This window comes from Hoplias malabaricus, chromosome X2, assembly GCF_029633855.1.
Source record: "Hoplias malabaricus isolate fHopMal1 chromosome X2, fHopMal1.hap1, whole genome shotgun sequence".
Classification (NCBI taxonomy): Eukaryota; Metazoa; Chordata; class Actinopteri; order Characiformes; family Erythrinidae; genus Hoplias; species Hoplias malabaricus.
Window position 1 is genome coordinate 28,790,416 of NC_089819.1, and position 15,060 is coordinate 28,805,475.

The following is a 15,060-nucleotide window of genomic DNA, read 5'->3' on the forward strand; positions in this document are numbered from 1 at the left end:
TGTGTGTTCACTGCCCCTAGTGCAGTAGTGTGTGTGTGTGTGTGTTCACTGCCCCTAGTGCAGTAGTGTGTGTGTGTGTGTTCACTGCCACAGATGGATTAAATGTAGAAGACCCCCCCCCACCATTTCCTTTCGCTCTATTTTCTCACTCTCACAATTTGATTTCCATTTTCTCTCCCTCTCTCTACGTGTAGTTACACTCTCTTTAGTTCAGTTAATCACTGTGTGATCTTTACTTCTAAACTCCGGCACTGTATTTAATCTTAACACTTTCATATAGAGTTTAAACTTTTTTTAAAAAAAAATTCACTCAAGACACTGAATAATCTTTTTTTTAACGGTTTAATTCAAGTATCAGCAGCGACTGAGGACAGCCTCGACTCGTCCACATCATTCACACGTTTCGGTTATAGATTTATTCATGAATTTCACATTTTACACTCTGCAGTAAAACCACTCAAAGCAGACGCAGCGGAGGAGCTGGACACTGAACACATTTACACTCATTTAAATACAACACGGTTAAAGAACCTAAGACCATCTTTATAGATTTATACTGATAGAGTTATAGATAAACAGATTTATTAATAAATTCCAGTTAATTCTCTATGTGAACACCACTCGGCCACAAGATTAAAACCAGGCGCTGATCTGGTTCCAGTGAACGGTCAGTGGATTATTCTTCACCGAGCAGTGGTTTTAATCTTGTGGATGATTGATGTTGGTATCAAAAAATATCCCACAATAACACAACATTAATGGAATCCAAGGAATGTTAATGACGTTTGATCTGGATTTGAGACGATATAAAAATAATCAACACGTAAAATAGAGTAATCCCTCCTTCCCTCAAAAATGAGTCCCGATTCCCTCCAAGAATTCAGGGTTCGATCGTAACAGGGGTTCTCAGTGAGCTGGATCACTCACAGGTAAACCACAGCTTTTCTAACCACATCTGGACCTGCTGCATTTGGAGAACATGGTGGATTAGCACAAACAAACAAACAAACAAACAACAAATAAACAAACATTTCAGCAATGCTTTGGTTAAAACTTTCTCCTACTTTTACCTCAAAAATAGAGACGTACAAAAGGAAAAAGCTGGAGCTCCTCTTCTACAGGAAAAGCCTGATCTTAAGCTTAAATGATCTGTCTAACTCCTCACCTGCTAACAATAAAACAGCTGTAGATCCCAACTTAATAACAACGATCCAATAACGTAAAACCAGGCAAAAATAAAATAGTATTTCCTCTTGATTCCCACAAATAAAACCCACAAATATAATGAGGTCAGTCAGTCGTGATGTAGGTCAAACTCAAAGAGCGAGATAAAGAACATTACTACAGTCTCAGCGAGGACACCATATTAAAGGTGTATTACGTGTAGAAATACGTTTCAAAGGGTTTCTTTGTGTAAAATTCCCCAGCTCTGTTTCATTTTATGGAAAAACAAAAATTAAGCTAAAAATGACATATTAATGCGATATGTTCACGATTGCTAACAAGGATCGCTATCTCCTTCTGTAACTGGTCTAAACCCACACTCACACGGACTTTTGGACACAGTATTGTCCCCAAGAACAGAACAAACTCATCACAGTCTTCTGCAGCTTTTTCCTGATGGAGCTCAGAACCAATTTTATTGGTTATTTTTTTGTTGAATAAAGTGATAATTGTCATTTTTAATACGACACACATTCACCGCAAAATAACAACAGAGCGGGAGAATGTTTATAATTTTAATTACAATTATATCTTACACAATAAAACACTCTAAAATGTATTTGTTCACCTCACATCACTGAACTTTTTTCTGTCTGGAGTTCCACAGCCTCCTCGTGTTGGTTTTTTTTTTTTTCCATTCTCATTCTTTCTGACTCAGTCATCTATCCTTTTCAGAAACGTCCAATCAGAGGAATCCAGGAGAGCACCACAGGCTCAGACAGGAGGCCCCCTCCTCCCCTCATCACAGTCTTCACACGCTTCTGTTGGCTGATGTGACAGATCTGGGCAGCTGGTGTTCTCCTCCGGTGTGTTGAGCTGTCCTGGGAGCAGTGACGAATTCAGGAAAAATGTGTGTGTACAAAACAAACAAAACCCTTGACTCTTCTTTTTTGTCCTCGGTTCCCACTGACCCCTCTCCAGAGGTAAAGGACCACTGATAATTCAAGTGTCACCTAATGACCTCCAGATGACACTGAGATATGGCGTTCAAACAAGCTCAAAATGTCTGAGAAGCAGAGAGCAGAAGCCGTAACTGAGAGACCAGTCTCTGTAGATTAGAGCACTGTTGTTAAGTTAATGAGCTTTAAAAAGGGCTTAGAAACATTTCTACATTCGACGTTCCTAATCAGTCAGGTTTCTCTTTTCATTAACTCTTCTGAGCTCAGGACTTTTGTCTCTCGGAGGAAAGAGGTGGCAGTAAATGCTAGAATGTCTCTAAATATAAACAAAGCTTGTATTAAATTTAAGACCAGAGCTGTTTAGGATTAAAAGGTGTACGTTTACTAATCCAGTTTCTATTAATATTAATGATAATATCAACAGTAAACACAGGATCCACGGCTTTCCACACAAACAACAGTCTGGTCCTGTGCTGAACTCACGGGGGACATAAACTAAATCTGTGGGTGGGGTTTATTACATCTGTGTGTCAATCACTTTTTCAGTAGCCAATGATTAACCAGATCCCGCCCTCAAAAAACTCAGGGTCTAAACTCAAGAGAGCAGCTGTGGGTTCTAAAAACAAGAGAAAGACAATATCTCATTTATCTTTAAAAATTCATAAACTCACCCACATCGACACCTGTCAACAGTTCACACACACACAGACATGAACAGTTCATACACTCACCCAGTCACTCACTCACACACACACACACACACACAAACACACACACACAGACGTGAACAGTTCATACACTCACCCAGTCACTCACTCGCACGCACCCAGTCACACACACACGTGCACACACACACACACTCACCCAGTCACACACGCGCATACACGCACACGCACGCACACACGCACACGCACGCACACACGCACACACACGCACCTGTGGACGGTTTAACTTTGCCTATCCACCTATCAACATGGGTTTGGACTGTGGGAAGAAATCAGAACATCCGGAGGAAACCCTCACAGACACAGGGAGAACACAAAATACCAAACTAATGATTAAAAACAGGAATATTCCAGGTACCCATCTGTTCTTAAAGAAGTCATGGCATAAAGAACCATGCTCTGGTCATGGATTCTGCTTTTTTGGTTCTAGGTTTTCTGACTTTATTTGAACGCCATGCGTTCTCCACTTTAACATCATTCACAAACATCTGAAAACACTTCAGTGGCCGAACGGTTCCCGTGGACTTGGTCACAGGAGGTGATCCCTTTATAACCAGAGATACTCTGAAGAAGAATGACCCCATAATTAATTAACTTCAATTAAATCTTCAGTAACGTCCACCACACAGCGTCCAGTAACCAATCAGCGCTAAAGAAACAGCTGAACACCTGACTGAGGCAGCTGCCCAACATCTGGAGAGCTCTGGAGAGAGAGAGAGAGAGAGAGAGAGAGAGAGAGAGAAAAAGAGAGAGAGACAGACTAGTCCCTTTTTAAATCCAAGTTCTCACTATAGATGACTGATGGTCAGGACGGGTTCTAATGGGTTCTTGCTGGTTCTGCTGGATGTTCCACAGTGCTCCAGCACAGGATTAGCCAAGGAGATGCTAAGCTACATGTTTATTAATAGCAATAATAATAATATTAATACTCTCAGAGGTACAGGTTCTCAGCATGTTTGGGGTTCTCCTGGAGTTCAGACATCTGGGTTCTGCAGGTTCATCCTTAATTTTCATTTAACGAGCAGCTAGTTCTGACAGATGTTCCTAACATCCCAAGTAGATATATCCCTTCATTCTGGTATGATTGTGGACGTTCTATAGATGTTTTGTAGATGTTCTACAGATGCTCTCAGAAATTCTGGAGCTTAGGGATGTCCTGAAGATGCTTTCAGGCGTTCTGTAGATGTTCTCAAAAACCCTGGATTCCTGGGATGTTCTGTTGATGTTCTGCAAATGTTATGCTGAAGTCCTGTAGATGTTCGATAAACATTTCGTCGATGTCCTGCAGATAATCTGTAGATGTTCTAAGATGACCTGTGGTTCTAGGATGTCCTGTATATGTACCGTAGACATTCTGCAGATGTTCAGAGGGATATTCAGGATCACTGAAGATTTTTGGAGATATCCTGTGGTTCTGAAAGAACTCAATGTACCGTTAGAGGTTCAGTAAATGTTCTGTTGATTTTTCCACAGACAGCTTCAGAAACCCTGGAGTTCTGGGATGTTCTTGTAGAGGTCCAGAGAGTCCGGGTTGGAGAAAGCGCCACGGTGAGACACTTCTTTACCTGCGATCACCTGCTTCACTGCCACCTCCACCTTCTTACCACTGATAGTGTACTGAAACACACACACACACACACACACACACACACACACAGTTTACACTTAATATTGGCACTTTTCAACTGCATGGTCCCTGCTCTACTGTAAACATTTTTCCTCCTCCACCAGGTGAATCGGGTCCTGGTTCTGGAAGCGGGTTCTTGTTTAGTGGCTGTTCTCTCGTGGTTCAGAGCGAGTCGAGTAGGGACTAAACCGTGGCGTGTAAACCTTGCAGAGCGCTGATTGTCCAGAGAGAGTCGTCACTCTACGCCACGCATCGCAGACGACCAGCACCAACTCTCCATCTGTAAAATCTCCAGCTGCAGCAGAGATCACGTTTGTTTTTATCCTTGGATCAGTGGCCGACGAAAAAATCCAGCGAGAGCTGGACGCTGCAACAAGGAAGGAACAAACTCTACTGATCTGTCTGAACTGATGACGGCGCTGTGTTCAGTCCCAAACAACAACAACACGCCAATACACCATGAGTAAACACCGCTTAACGTTACCGCCGCCGTTGTTGTGGTTTCCAAAGACCACTGTTCCCCTTAGAGACGGGGTTAGAGACGACACCGGGTACATTTCTCAGTGATAGTGTAAAATGAACCAGTGACCAAACACAGTAGAGTAGTAATTATTGTCTGTAGCAGCAGTGTCAGGGCAGAGGTGTGTGTGTGTGTGTGTGTGTGTGTGTGTGTGTGTGTGTGTGTGTGTGTGTGTTTACCGGTATATCTCTGGTCTGTAGTATCATTGCGGGGACGTGCCGTGCTGAGAGACCAGCTCTGATGGAGGAGCGGATTTTTGTGACCAATTCGGAGGTGAACGCTTTGCCTGGCACCATCTTCAAAAACAGAATCACACGCTCCTCTCCGTCTGAGTTATACTGAGGAACACACACACTGTCTGACACCTCCTCAAACGCCTCCACTGTGGGGAGAACACACACACACACAAACACACGCGCACACACACACACACACACACACACACACACCCACACACAATAACTCAGTCAGGAGAATAGACCCCTGTGTGATTAACATGTCCACCACCAAGCAAAGGTCTACAGTAATAATAACATGAACATAATAAAGGACACAGAGAGGAAGGAAGAAAGAAAAGAAGGATGAAAGGCTGAAAGGAAGGGAGGAGCGGAAGCTAAGGATGAAAAAGAAAAAGTGTAGAAAAATGAAAGAAAAGAAGTATTTCACTGAAAAAGGATGGAGTGAAAGGGTAGAAATAGAAATGTAGAAAGAATAATTAAAAAGCAAATGAAATAAAGGCTGAAAATGAGAAGAAATAAAAAATAATGAAAACAAAAGCAGAGACAGACTCAAAGAATGAAAGAAAGTAACATTAAAGAGGAAAGATCAAGTGGAATACAACAGATTAAAAGAAGTAAAAAAAATAAGAAAATGAAGCAGGAAAAAATAAAGGACAAAAAAAAGATGATGGAAGAGAGAAAAATAAAAAAGCAAGACAGGAACAATTAAGTTAAATATAAATAAGGAAGGTTTTTTTCTGTAAAACGAAGGTTTCCTACCAATGTTGTAAATCTCTGAACTTCCAAAGCGAACTCCGTTTGGATTCAACGTCCCATCGCTGCCGAAAACACGAGAGAAGCTTAAAAGTCATTATTCTATAATTTTACTTGTTAGCATTTCCATCCACTTCTGTCATAAAAAGAACCTACTGGACCATTCCCAGTGCAGCAATGACACTGAGGGGTTTAAAAACTCCAGCAGCACTGCTGTGTCTGATCCACTCTACACCAGCACAACACACACTAACACACCACCACCACGTCAGTGTCACTGCAGCGCTGAGAATGATCCACCACCACATCACACCTGCTCTGTGGGGGTCCTGAGCACTGAGGAACAGGGGGAGAGGGGGGTAATGAAGTATGCAGAGCATCAGATGGACAACAGTCTGTAACAGTAGAACTACAAAGTGCTCCTGTGTGGTCAGTGAGAGAGTGGACAGTGAGAGTAGAAACAAGGAGGTGATTTTAAAGTTACGGCTGGTAGGTGTAAGCAAAGGCCGTTTACTGGAGTCATTCTCTCCCTCGTCTCCACAGTGGAACACAGTTCTGTTTCTTAATGAAACGTCTGTGACCTGCTTTGGTCCAAATCCCCCGAGCCCCACAGCAGTGTTCTCCCCCTGTGTAAACAGCCCTGTTCAGAACGCTCGCTTTCAGCACCTGTTCCTTTAAATGATAATGAGCCGCTCGCTGTTCACCCCGACCCCGAGCGCACAGCAGTGAGGAGCGAGGAGCAGAAGCTCTGGTTTTTAGCCGTTTTCACTCTGTTCTCTTTCTTCTCCGTTTTTACTCAGTGCTCTTATTTCTCCGCGCTCGTTGTGTCTGTTTTGCTGAGTTTAACCTCGTCTTTGTGCTCTCACATAAACACGGGTCCAGCGCTGTGATTGGACAGACTCAGACGAGGGGGCGGGGTCATTCTAAAGTCTCTGCACTGGACGTCAGAAGCAAAGCAGAATGTTTTCCAGCAGTGCACAGAAAACTGAGGGGGTCTTGTTTCACAGTGTGGGGGTTGATGGGGCTGAACACTGAACAAAGGATTTTCAACTTTTGTTACCTTTAAAGTATGGTTTGTCAATATTAAGTGTGTGATGTTCTATAAACCCAGTAAAGATGGAGGATTAATAAAAATCTGAGCAGGCTTTTACTCTAGAATCACCTTCTCCCCAGCATCACGATGCCTCCAGTCTTGGGGTTGATCTTGCAGTAATCTCCATGAGCCCACACACCTGACACACACACACACACACACACGGATTGAGAGAGATGAACAGAGGAAGGTAAAGAAATGAGAGAAAAGCTCAGCACAGATTTACGTTACACAGCCAGTGCACTGCGAGTGTGGAAAACATCCACATTCAACTATATCCAAGTAAACCACGCACTCGTCCAGGGCCTCTCCTGAAATGAAGGGCACTAATGGCTCCTACTCTTCTGGGATGGGCTTACACTAGCATTGCTGTGGGGATTTGATGGCATGCAGCCTCAAAAATTATTGAGATCAGGTTCTGATGTTGAGGGACTAGTTCTGGATCTCAAACACCACTCCAGCTCGTCCCAAAGGTGTCACTATCACCATCAGATCTGCCCTGGTCACTATCACCATCAGTTCTGCCCTGGTCACTATCACCATCAGATCTGCCCTGGTCACTATCACCATCAGATCTGCCCTGGTCACTATCACCATCAGATCTGCCCTGGTCACTACCACCATCAGATCTGCCCTGGTCACTATCACCATCAGATCTGCCCTGGTCACTATCACCATCAGTTCTGCCTTGGTCACTATCACCATCAGTTCTGCCTTGGTCACTATCACCATCAGATCTGCCCTGGTCACTATCACCATCAGTTCTGCCCTGGTCACTATCACCATCAGATCTGCCCTGGTCACTATCACCATCAGATCTGCCCTGGAGACGACCACTCCAGCTCGTCCCAAAGGTGTTGCAAAGTGCACACAATTCTATTGCTCCACAATCCAGTGCTGTGGGACTTTAAACCCATTTGATGGGTATTTGGGCTCATGTGCAGCTGCTCCAGTCCATCCCACTTCAGCACACATTTCCTTTATTAATTAATCAGAAATTACGCCTACTTTACACACACGGGACCCGCTCTATGGAGCATGAACTGGCTCCTCAAGGTCGGTAAAGCCACCTGTTTCTTCATCTAATGTGAGAAGCAACTTATTGAAAAAATAATAATAAAACCAATGATCAATTGTCGTTGCTAAAAAATACTGTGGTTTTTGTTGACTGTAAAATGCTTTACTGGTCCTTTAAGCCCCACATAGTGGACTGAGAGTGTCCTTTAATGGAGATGTCTCCTCAGCTGCTAACAAAGGCTGGCACACTCCTTTTGTCCAGTTTCCGTTTTTGCGATCGTTTAATCAATGTGGAAGCTTTAGAAAAACTCTGGTCTCTGTCTGGGACGAGCCGCGGTGCTGACGAGGCGGATACAGAGACAAGGACAGATCATTTACGCTGTAAACCACTTGGAAAAGTCCTCTTTTCTCTCTCTGTTTCTGCAGGACTGGCTCCGTGACCCTCGGGGGCACATTAAACCTGGCTGAAGCCTTCGAAAAAAGAGCAGCTCAGTCATTTTCACCACCAAAAACAGCAAACAATAATCGTAGTCCCTGAACGAATCTTCATTTATGCTCCACAGAGGGGGTCTCCCACATGGGGGAACCCATGTTTTAAGCCTCAAGACGGTCCTCAAATCTGCGAACTCATTAATCCAGCTAAGTGAAACAGCCCCAGGCCACTAGGGGTCAGTATAACAGCTGTTTTCTAACATGAAGGAGAATCAGTGATGGCTCCTTTAAGGTTGTACAGTGGGGTGGACAAAATAACGGAAACAAAACCAAGCAATAACCCTGATGCCCTGTAGGCAGTAACAGCTTCTGCTCTTCTGGGAAGGGTTTACACTAGATGGTGGAACATTGCTGCAAGGGTTTGATGGTATTCAGCTACATAAACATCAGTGAGAGTCAGGGGCTGGGGTTGGTGATTAGCTCTGGATCACAATCACCACTCCAGCTCATCCCAAAGAACAAGATGGAGCTCCGTCACTCCAGAGAACACAGACCCACTGCTCCACAGCCAAAAGAGCAGGGGATCTATACCCCACGTGCAGCGGCTCCAGAGGGTCCCTTTAATATTGGCCAATCTATTTCAATAGAGATTATAAACCCTGTCCACCGTGGGCGCAGCTTAAAGCTGAATTCACAAAAGTAAGCTCTGAGGTGGGGGGTTCATACCTGTGAAGGTGGAGAAGTAGGCTTTGTGGTATTTGCTGCCGTTCTCATCGTTCCAGAAGTGCGTGGGCTGGCAGGGGATTGGCTTCAAACAAACCAGCTCTCCGCTCTCGCCCCACACCGGCTTCCCTGAGACAACACACACAAACATGGGCTGCTTCCCAAACCACAGTATATTTCCATATCCTGCAGACAGTCTTATTCAGAATTAAGATCATTTTTAACTTTGTAATTTTATTTTAATTTCACTTTTAATCATGCTCTGCTCACTATCACTATCAGATCTGTCCTGGTCACTATCAGATCTGCCCTGGTCACTATCACCATCAGATCTACCCTGCTCACTATCACTATCAGATCTGTCCTGGTCACTATCACCATCAGATCTACCCTGCTCACTATCATATCTGCCCTGGTCACTATCAGATCTGCCCTGCTCACTATCACCATCAGATCTGCCCTGCTCACTATCACTATCAGATCTGTCCTGGTCACTATCACATCTGCCCTGGTCACTATCACCATCAGATCTGCCCTGGTCACTATCACCATCAGATCTGCCCTGGTCACTATCAGATCTGCTCTGGTCACTATCACAATAAGATCTGCCCTGGTCACTATCAGATCTGTCCTGGTCACTATCATATCTGCCCTGCTCACTATCACTTTTAGATCTACCCTGCTCACTATCACTATCAGATCTGTCCTGGTCACTATCAGGTCTGCCCTGGTCACTATCACTATCAGATCTGTCCTGGTCATTATCACATCTGCCCTGGTCACTATCACCATCAGATCTGCCCTGGTCACTATCACCATCAGATCTGCCCTGGTCACTATCAGATCTGTCCTGGTCACTATCATATCTGCCCTGGTCACTATCAGATCTGCCCTGCTCACTATCAATTTTAGATCTACCCTGCTCACTATCACTATCAGATCTGTCCTGGTCACTATCAGGTCTGCTCTGGTCACTATCACTATCAGGTCTGCCCTGGTCACTATCACTATCAGATCTGTCCTGGTCACTATCACTATCAGATCTGTCCTGGTCACTATCACACCTGCCCTGGTCACTATCACCATCAGATCTGCCCTGGTCACTATCACCATCAGGTCTGCCCTGGTCACTATTAGATCTGCCCTGGTCACAGTCTTTATATAATCTGCTACCATTATAAATGTGGTGCAGTGATAAAATGTGGATAAAAGACTCTGCCACATGCCATGACGGCAAATGTAAATGTTTGTCCCTGAAAACACCAAATGACATAAGAATAAGAAGAACAGCATTTGTAACACACAGTTTACAGCCTCTAAACCTACAGCTTCTCATTTAAGGTGTAAATAAGGCCCTGTAAACGTAGACAAAGCTAGCATCAGGAACTAGGAAAACACCACATTAGTGGGTGGAGCCTCAATTTTATAAACATTGCTTAAGCCTTGAATAAAGGCTTGTTATAAAGCTACAGGCCAAATCTAACAAAAATCACATTAATTTAAACTCTGTTTTGTTTAAGTGCAATGTGTTGTGTTTAAAGCTGACCTTCAAGGTTCCAGGCCTCCACTGCCATTCCCAGATTTCTGGCCTGAATTTCTCCTCGATAAACAGGAACAGTGAAGTTCTGACCCATGAAACACGAGATGATGTCCGTCCCACCTGTGGAAAAAGAAAAAACAGAGTAAATAATACTTCTCTTAACATTATATTAAACAGGGGATTTACCCTAAGACAAAAGAAACTAAATGTTAATGCTTTAATATTCTCCTGTTATTAATGAGGGAACACAGTTCTGTTTCTGAGTGAAACGTCTGTGACCTGCTCTGGTCCAAACCCCACGAGCCCCACAGCAGTGTTCTCCCCCTGTGTAAACAGCCCTGTTCAGAACGCCCGCTTTCAGCACCTGTTCCTTTAAATGATAATGAGCCGCTCGCTGTTCACCCCGACCCCGAGCGCACAGCAGTGAGGAGCGAGGAGCAGAAGCTCTGGTTTTTAGCTGTTTTCACTCTGTTCTCTTTCTTCTCCGTTTTTACTCAGTGCTCTTATTTCTCCGCGCTCGTTGTGTCTGTTTTGCTGCGTTTAACTTCATCTTTGTACTCTCACATAAACATGGGTCCAGCGCTGTGATTGGACAGACTCAGACGAGGGGGCGGGGCAAAGCAGAATCAGAATGACTCGATTTAACCCATGTTTTCTGTCAGGGGGTCGACGGGGCTCCATCCACTTTCCTTTCTCCATCCACTCCATCCTCTATCCTTTGGGATGAGTCGGTGTGTGTTCCAGAACTGATCACCAGCCCCTGACGCTCACTGATGTTTATGTGACAGAATGCCATCAAATCCTCCCATCAATGTTCCGGCACCTACTTTAAAGTCCAGCAGTAAAAGAGGAGCATGATCAATGCCTTAATTTCAGGAGAAACATCTTTCGATAAACTGTCGAAACTATCGTTTCAAGATGAAAAAACCAGTGATGTGTTTATTGGGTTTTAATTGAGATTTAGTCGAGACTTCAAACACACTTTTAATTAGTCTTCTGCCTCTGTGTAAAACACGATAATAAACTGAAATAAAGTCGTTTCTTTCCGTTTCCTCAGGGGGGCAATCCAGAGGAGTCTGAACAACTTGTGAAAAAATCAAAAATTCGATTAAAATAATTAAAAATACATAAAACCTCTTTCATTTCCCATAAATCTGAAAGAGTAAATACAGTGAACTTATGAATACATACATTCCCCATCCATCTATCTGTTCACCAATCCCTCCCTCCCTCTCTCTCTTCGTACTAATTCCTCCCAGGATCTTTGGGGAGGATTAATTGGCTCCGTGGGTAAAAAGCCATTTTGTTCCTGACTTTACGATTTCTTCACTTCTTTTTGTTGTTTTTTGTTTTGTGGTTTTTTTTTCTGGCGGTTGCATTTGTCCCGTAGTCATCATCTGTTTTCCTGCCCTTTTTTTATCCCCTCCTTCACGCTCTTTAGATGTCGCTGGGTTCTGTTGACATTTCTGACACCTGGTTCTGTGATTTCCCGCTCTAATGAATATTCTGGGTTTCGGTGAGGAAAACACTTTGAACGTCCTCCTCCCACCTCTTCCTTTAGGTCTGAGAGTCGGAGGAAGGGAAAGGAATGTATGAGATGTATACGAGAGAGATAGAGAGAGAGGGGAAAAGGAGTAAAAGAAACAAATGAATGAGAGAGACAGAAAATGTGTGGCAATTAACAAAGAGAGAGAAAAAATGGGCATCAGAGAAAATGAAATGTGAGCGAGAGAAAGAGAAAATGAAAAAAAATTCAGAATTAAAGATTAGAGAAAACATTAAGCAGAAAGAAATGATAAAAGAGAGAGAGAATGAAAGAGGGAAGCAGAGAGAGAAAGAAAGAGGAAAAAAGGAAAATAGCAGAGAGAAAGAAAATGACTGAAAGGCAAAAGAGGAAATGTGGAAGTGGAAAAAGGCTGACAGAGAAAGAATGTGTGTGTGTGTGTGTGTGTGTGTGTGTGCGCATTTGTAGCAGATGGTGAGAGTGTGGGGTGTGTGAGCTGCAGGTGAGTGCAGCAGGCTGAAAGTGTTAAGGTTTCCTGCAGGTAGCGTTTCAGGATGAGTCTGGTCGGCACGGTAACGGATGCGGGAGGAGTCTGGTTGGCACGGTAACAGTCGGGAGGAAGTGGTTGCTGCATATGCTCCGCTCGACCCTAGAGGTCAAGGTCAAACCGGGCTTAAACCCAGGGGAAGAGGACTGATAGTAATCCATTCTCTCTCTCCACCTCTCCCAACCAAAGGCTATCTCGGTCGCCCACTACAGTGACACTATGGTATTTGCTAATCTCTCTCTCTCTGATACTGTGGAATGTAGAGAATATTTTCTAATTCTCTCTCACATTTCCACCCACTCTTTCTCTCTCTCTATCTCTATATCTGTCTCATTCTTTCTCCCTGTCTCTCCACACACCTGTCTGTCTCTTTCTCTCCCTCTCTCTAACAGTCTAGAAAACTGTAGAATATACACAATATTCTCTCTCTCTCTCTCTCTCTCTCTGGGTTAAAAGGTTATCTTGGTCGCCCACTGGCCAGACCCTGAGGAGAACTGTGATCCAGGCAAATCCTGACATTTCCAAAGTCGTTGGAGTCTGGAGCCGTCACTCAGAGCTGAGGTTAAATGCTAAAGAACCGGGAGAGCGTCTGTATCTCAGAGCACTGTCAGCTCTCGCACTCGACTCAAATGGCACATCAAGCGCACTTTTCACACTCATCATCAACCTGTGTGCACTTAAAGGGCCAATACCTCACATTCCTAGGGGTTAAAGTTCGACACCTACAGCGTTAAAATATAATAATATACTCTTCTTAATAAAAGCTCGGATTAAGTTCAACAAATAAACAGCACTTCTACCCACTTCCAAATAAGAGAAATGTAAATAAAAACAGAATGCAGTGATGTGTTAATAATTTAAACCCTGAATTTAAATTGTACAAAGACAGTAGTTTTAAATGTTAAAACTGAGACATGGCACTGTGATTTTAACAAATTTGTGCCCATTTTAAATTGAAAAACTGGGACTTGAAAGACTTGCAAAAGACACAACTGGGTTTAAAACGAGCATCTCAGAGAGTCAGGATCTTTCAGAAGTAAAGATGAGGAGGGGTCACCACACTGTGAGAAGACTATGAGAGTCCAGGCAAAGAGTGAAATAATTCAAGAATCACGATTCTCAACTTAAAATAGTGAAAAGTTTACCTCCGTGCTTTCAGTTACATTTCGCACAGAACCCCAGCTTTTCTGAAAGTGGATTTGTTCATTAAAGGGAACAGGATTTGTCCAAAAACACAATGATAATGTGACCAGAGATGTCCAGATTATCACCCAGAACACTATCAAAAACTGCCCTAAATCACTTTTACAGGTTCATTTCAAGTCCTCTCTGTAGCGCAGGATCCTGGAGGGTGATCACAGCGGTCTCGCTACAATCGTACGTCCAGCCGTGCCCTGGGAAGAAGCAGTAACTTCGACCCATCAGATGGGGCCTGGCACCGAGCCAGAGTGGGTCAGTGGCCACATGGCTCTCCTCACTCAGTCTGGCCCTGATTACCTGTCAGTGCCGTCTCGATGAGAAACACCTGGCACAGGACGTGGCTGAGCTGTAGGAATAGTTTCTTCCTCTTTTCCTCCACTCTCTCCGGCTAAGGCCCGGATATTTTTAAAAACGGAGGTCTTCCTCTCTCTGTTTTGGAACGTAAACCCATCCAGATGAATATGAAAACGACTGCATTACCACGGCAGTCCAGTAGGGGGTCATAGTACTGTTTACAGAGTGACTTCAAAACGCCACGACGCAGGAGAGAAACAGAGGGTTAATCCCAAATCAATCCATACCCCCCTCTGTAGGGCACTACACACGTCCTGAAACGACTGAATCTAGATCCTAACAGTGCAGTGTATATTCCTTATACGACAGTTACATTTATTCACAGTGGACAACGTACACAAACCATGTACTGAGTAAAAGTACAGTGACGTGTTACGGCTCTAACGCCCTGTTCTTTGGTTCTGTAACGAGACCCGTGTTTAACACGCTGCAGGTGAAAAGACTCTAGTGTCGCTCTCGGTTCCACAGTCTTTTAATAGAACATCATTAATGAGTCTGACTCTGAATGCAGCAGAAACGAACAGAGATTAAATACAGTGAATGATGTTATATCAGCAATTACATACAGCCTAGGTGCTGCCCCTACAAGCCAACAGAGGGCGTTGTCTCCAAAACATTGAACCCCTTTAAGCTTCTGTGTTGGACCTGGGCGGTAGACAGCGC

General features: G+C 43.9%; 1 protein-coding gene across 1 annotated transcript in view; it reads right to left on the minus strand.

Moving 5' to 3' along the window:
- Positions 1 to 344: 344 nt before the first annotated feature.
- LOC136677374 (acetoacetyl-CoA synthetase-like) overlaps positions 345 to 15,060 on the minus strand; it is a 63,175-nt gene continuing 48,459 nt past the window's right edge. Inside the window, exons 11-16 of the mRNA XM_066654898.1 lie at positions 10,799 to 10,912; positions 9,256 to 9,381; positions 7,150 to 7,219; positions 5,994 to 6,052; positions 5,175 to 5,377; positions 345 to 4,465 (exon numbers count right to left, since the gene is read on the minus strand). Of these exons, the coding sequence (XP_066510995.1) occupies positions 4,328 to 4,465; positions 5,175 to 5,377; positions 5,994 to 6,052; positions 7,150 to 7,219; positions 9,256 to 9,381; positions 10,799 to 10,912 (710 nt within the window). The 3' untranslated portion in view covers positions 345 to 4,327. The remainder of the gene's footprint in view (positions 4,466 to 5,174; positions 5,378 to 5,993; positions 6,053 to 7,149; positions 7,220 to 9,255; positions 9,382 to 10,798; positions 10,913 to 15,060) is intronic.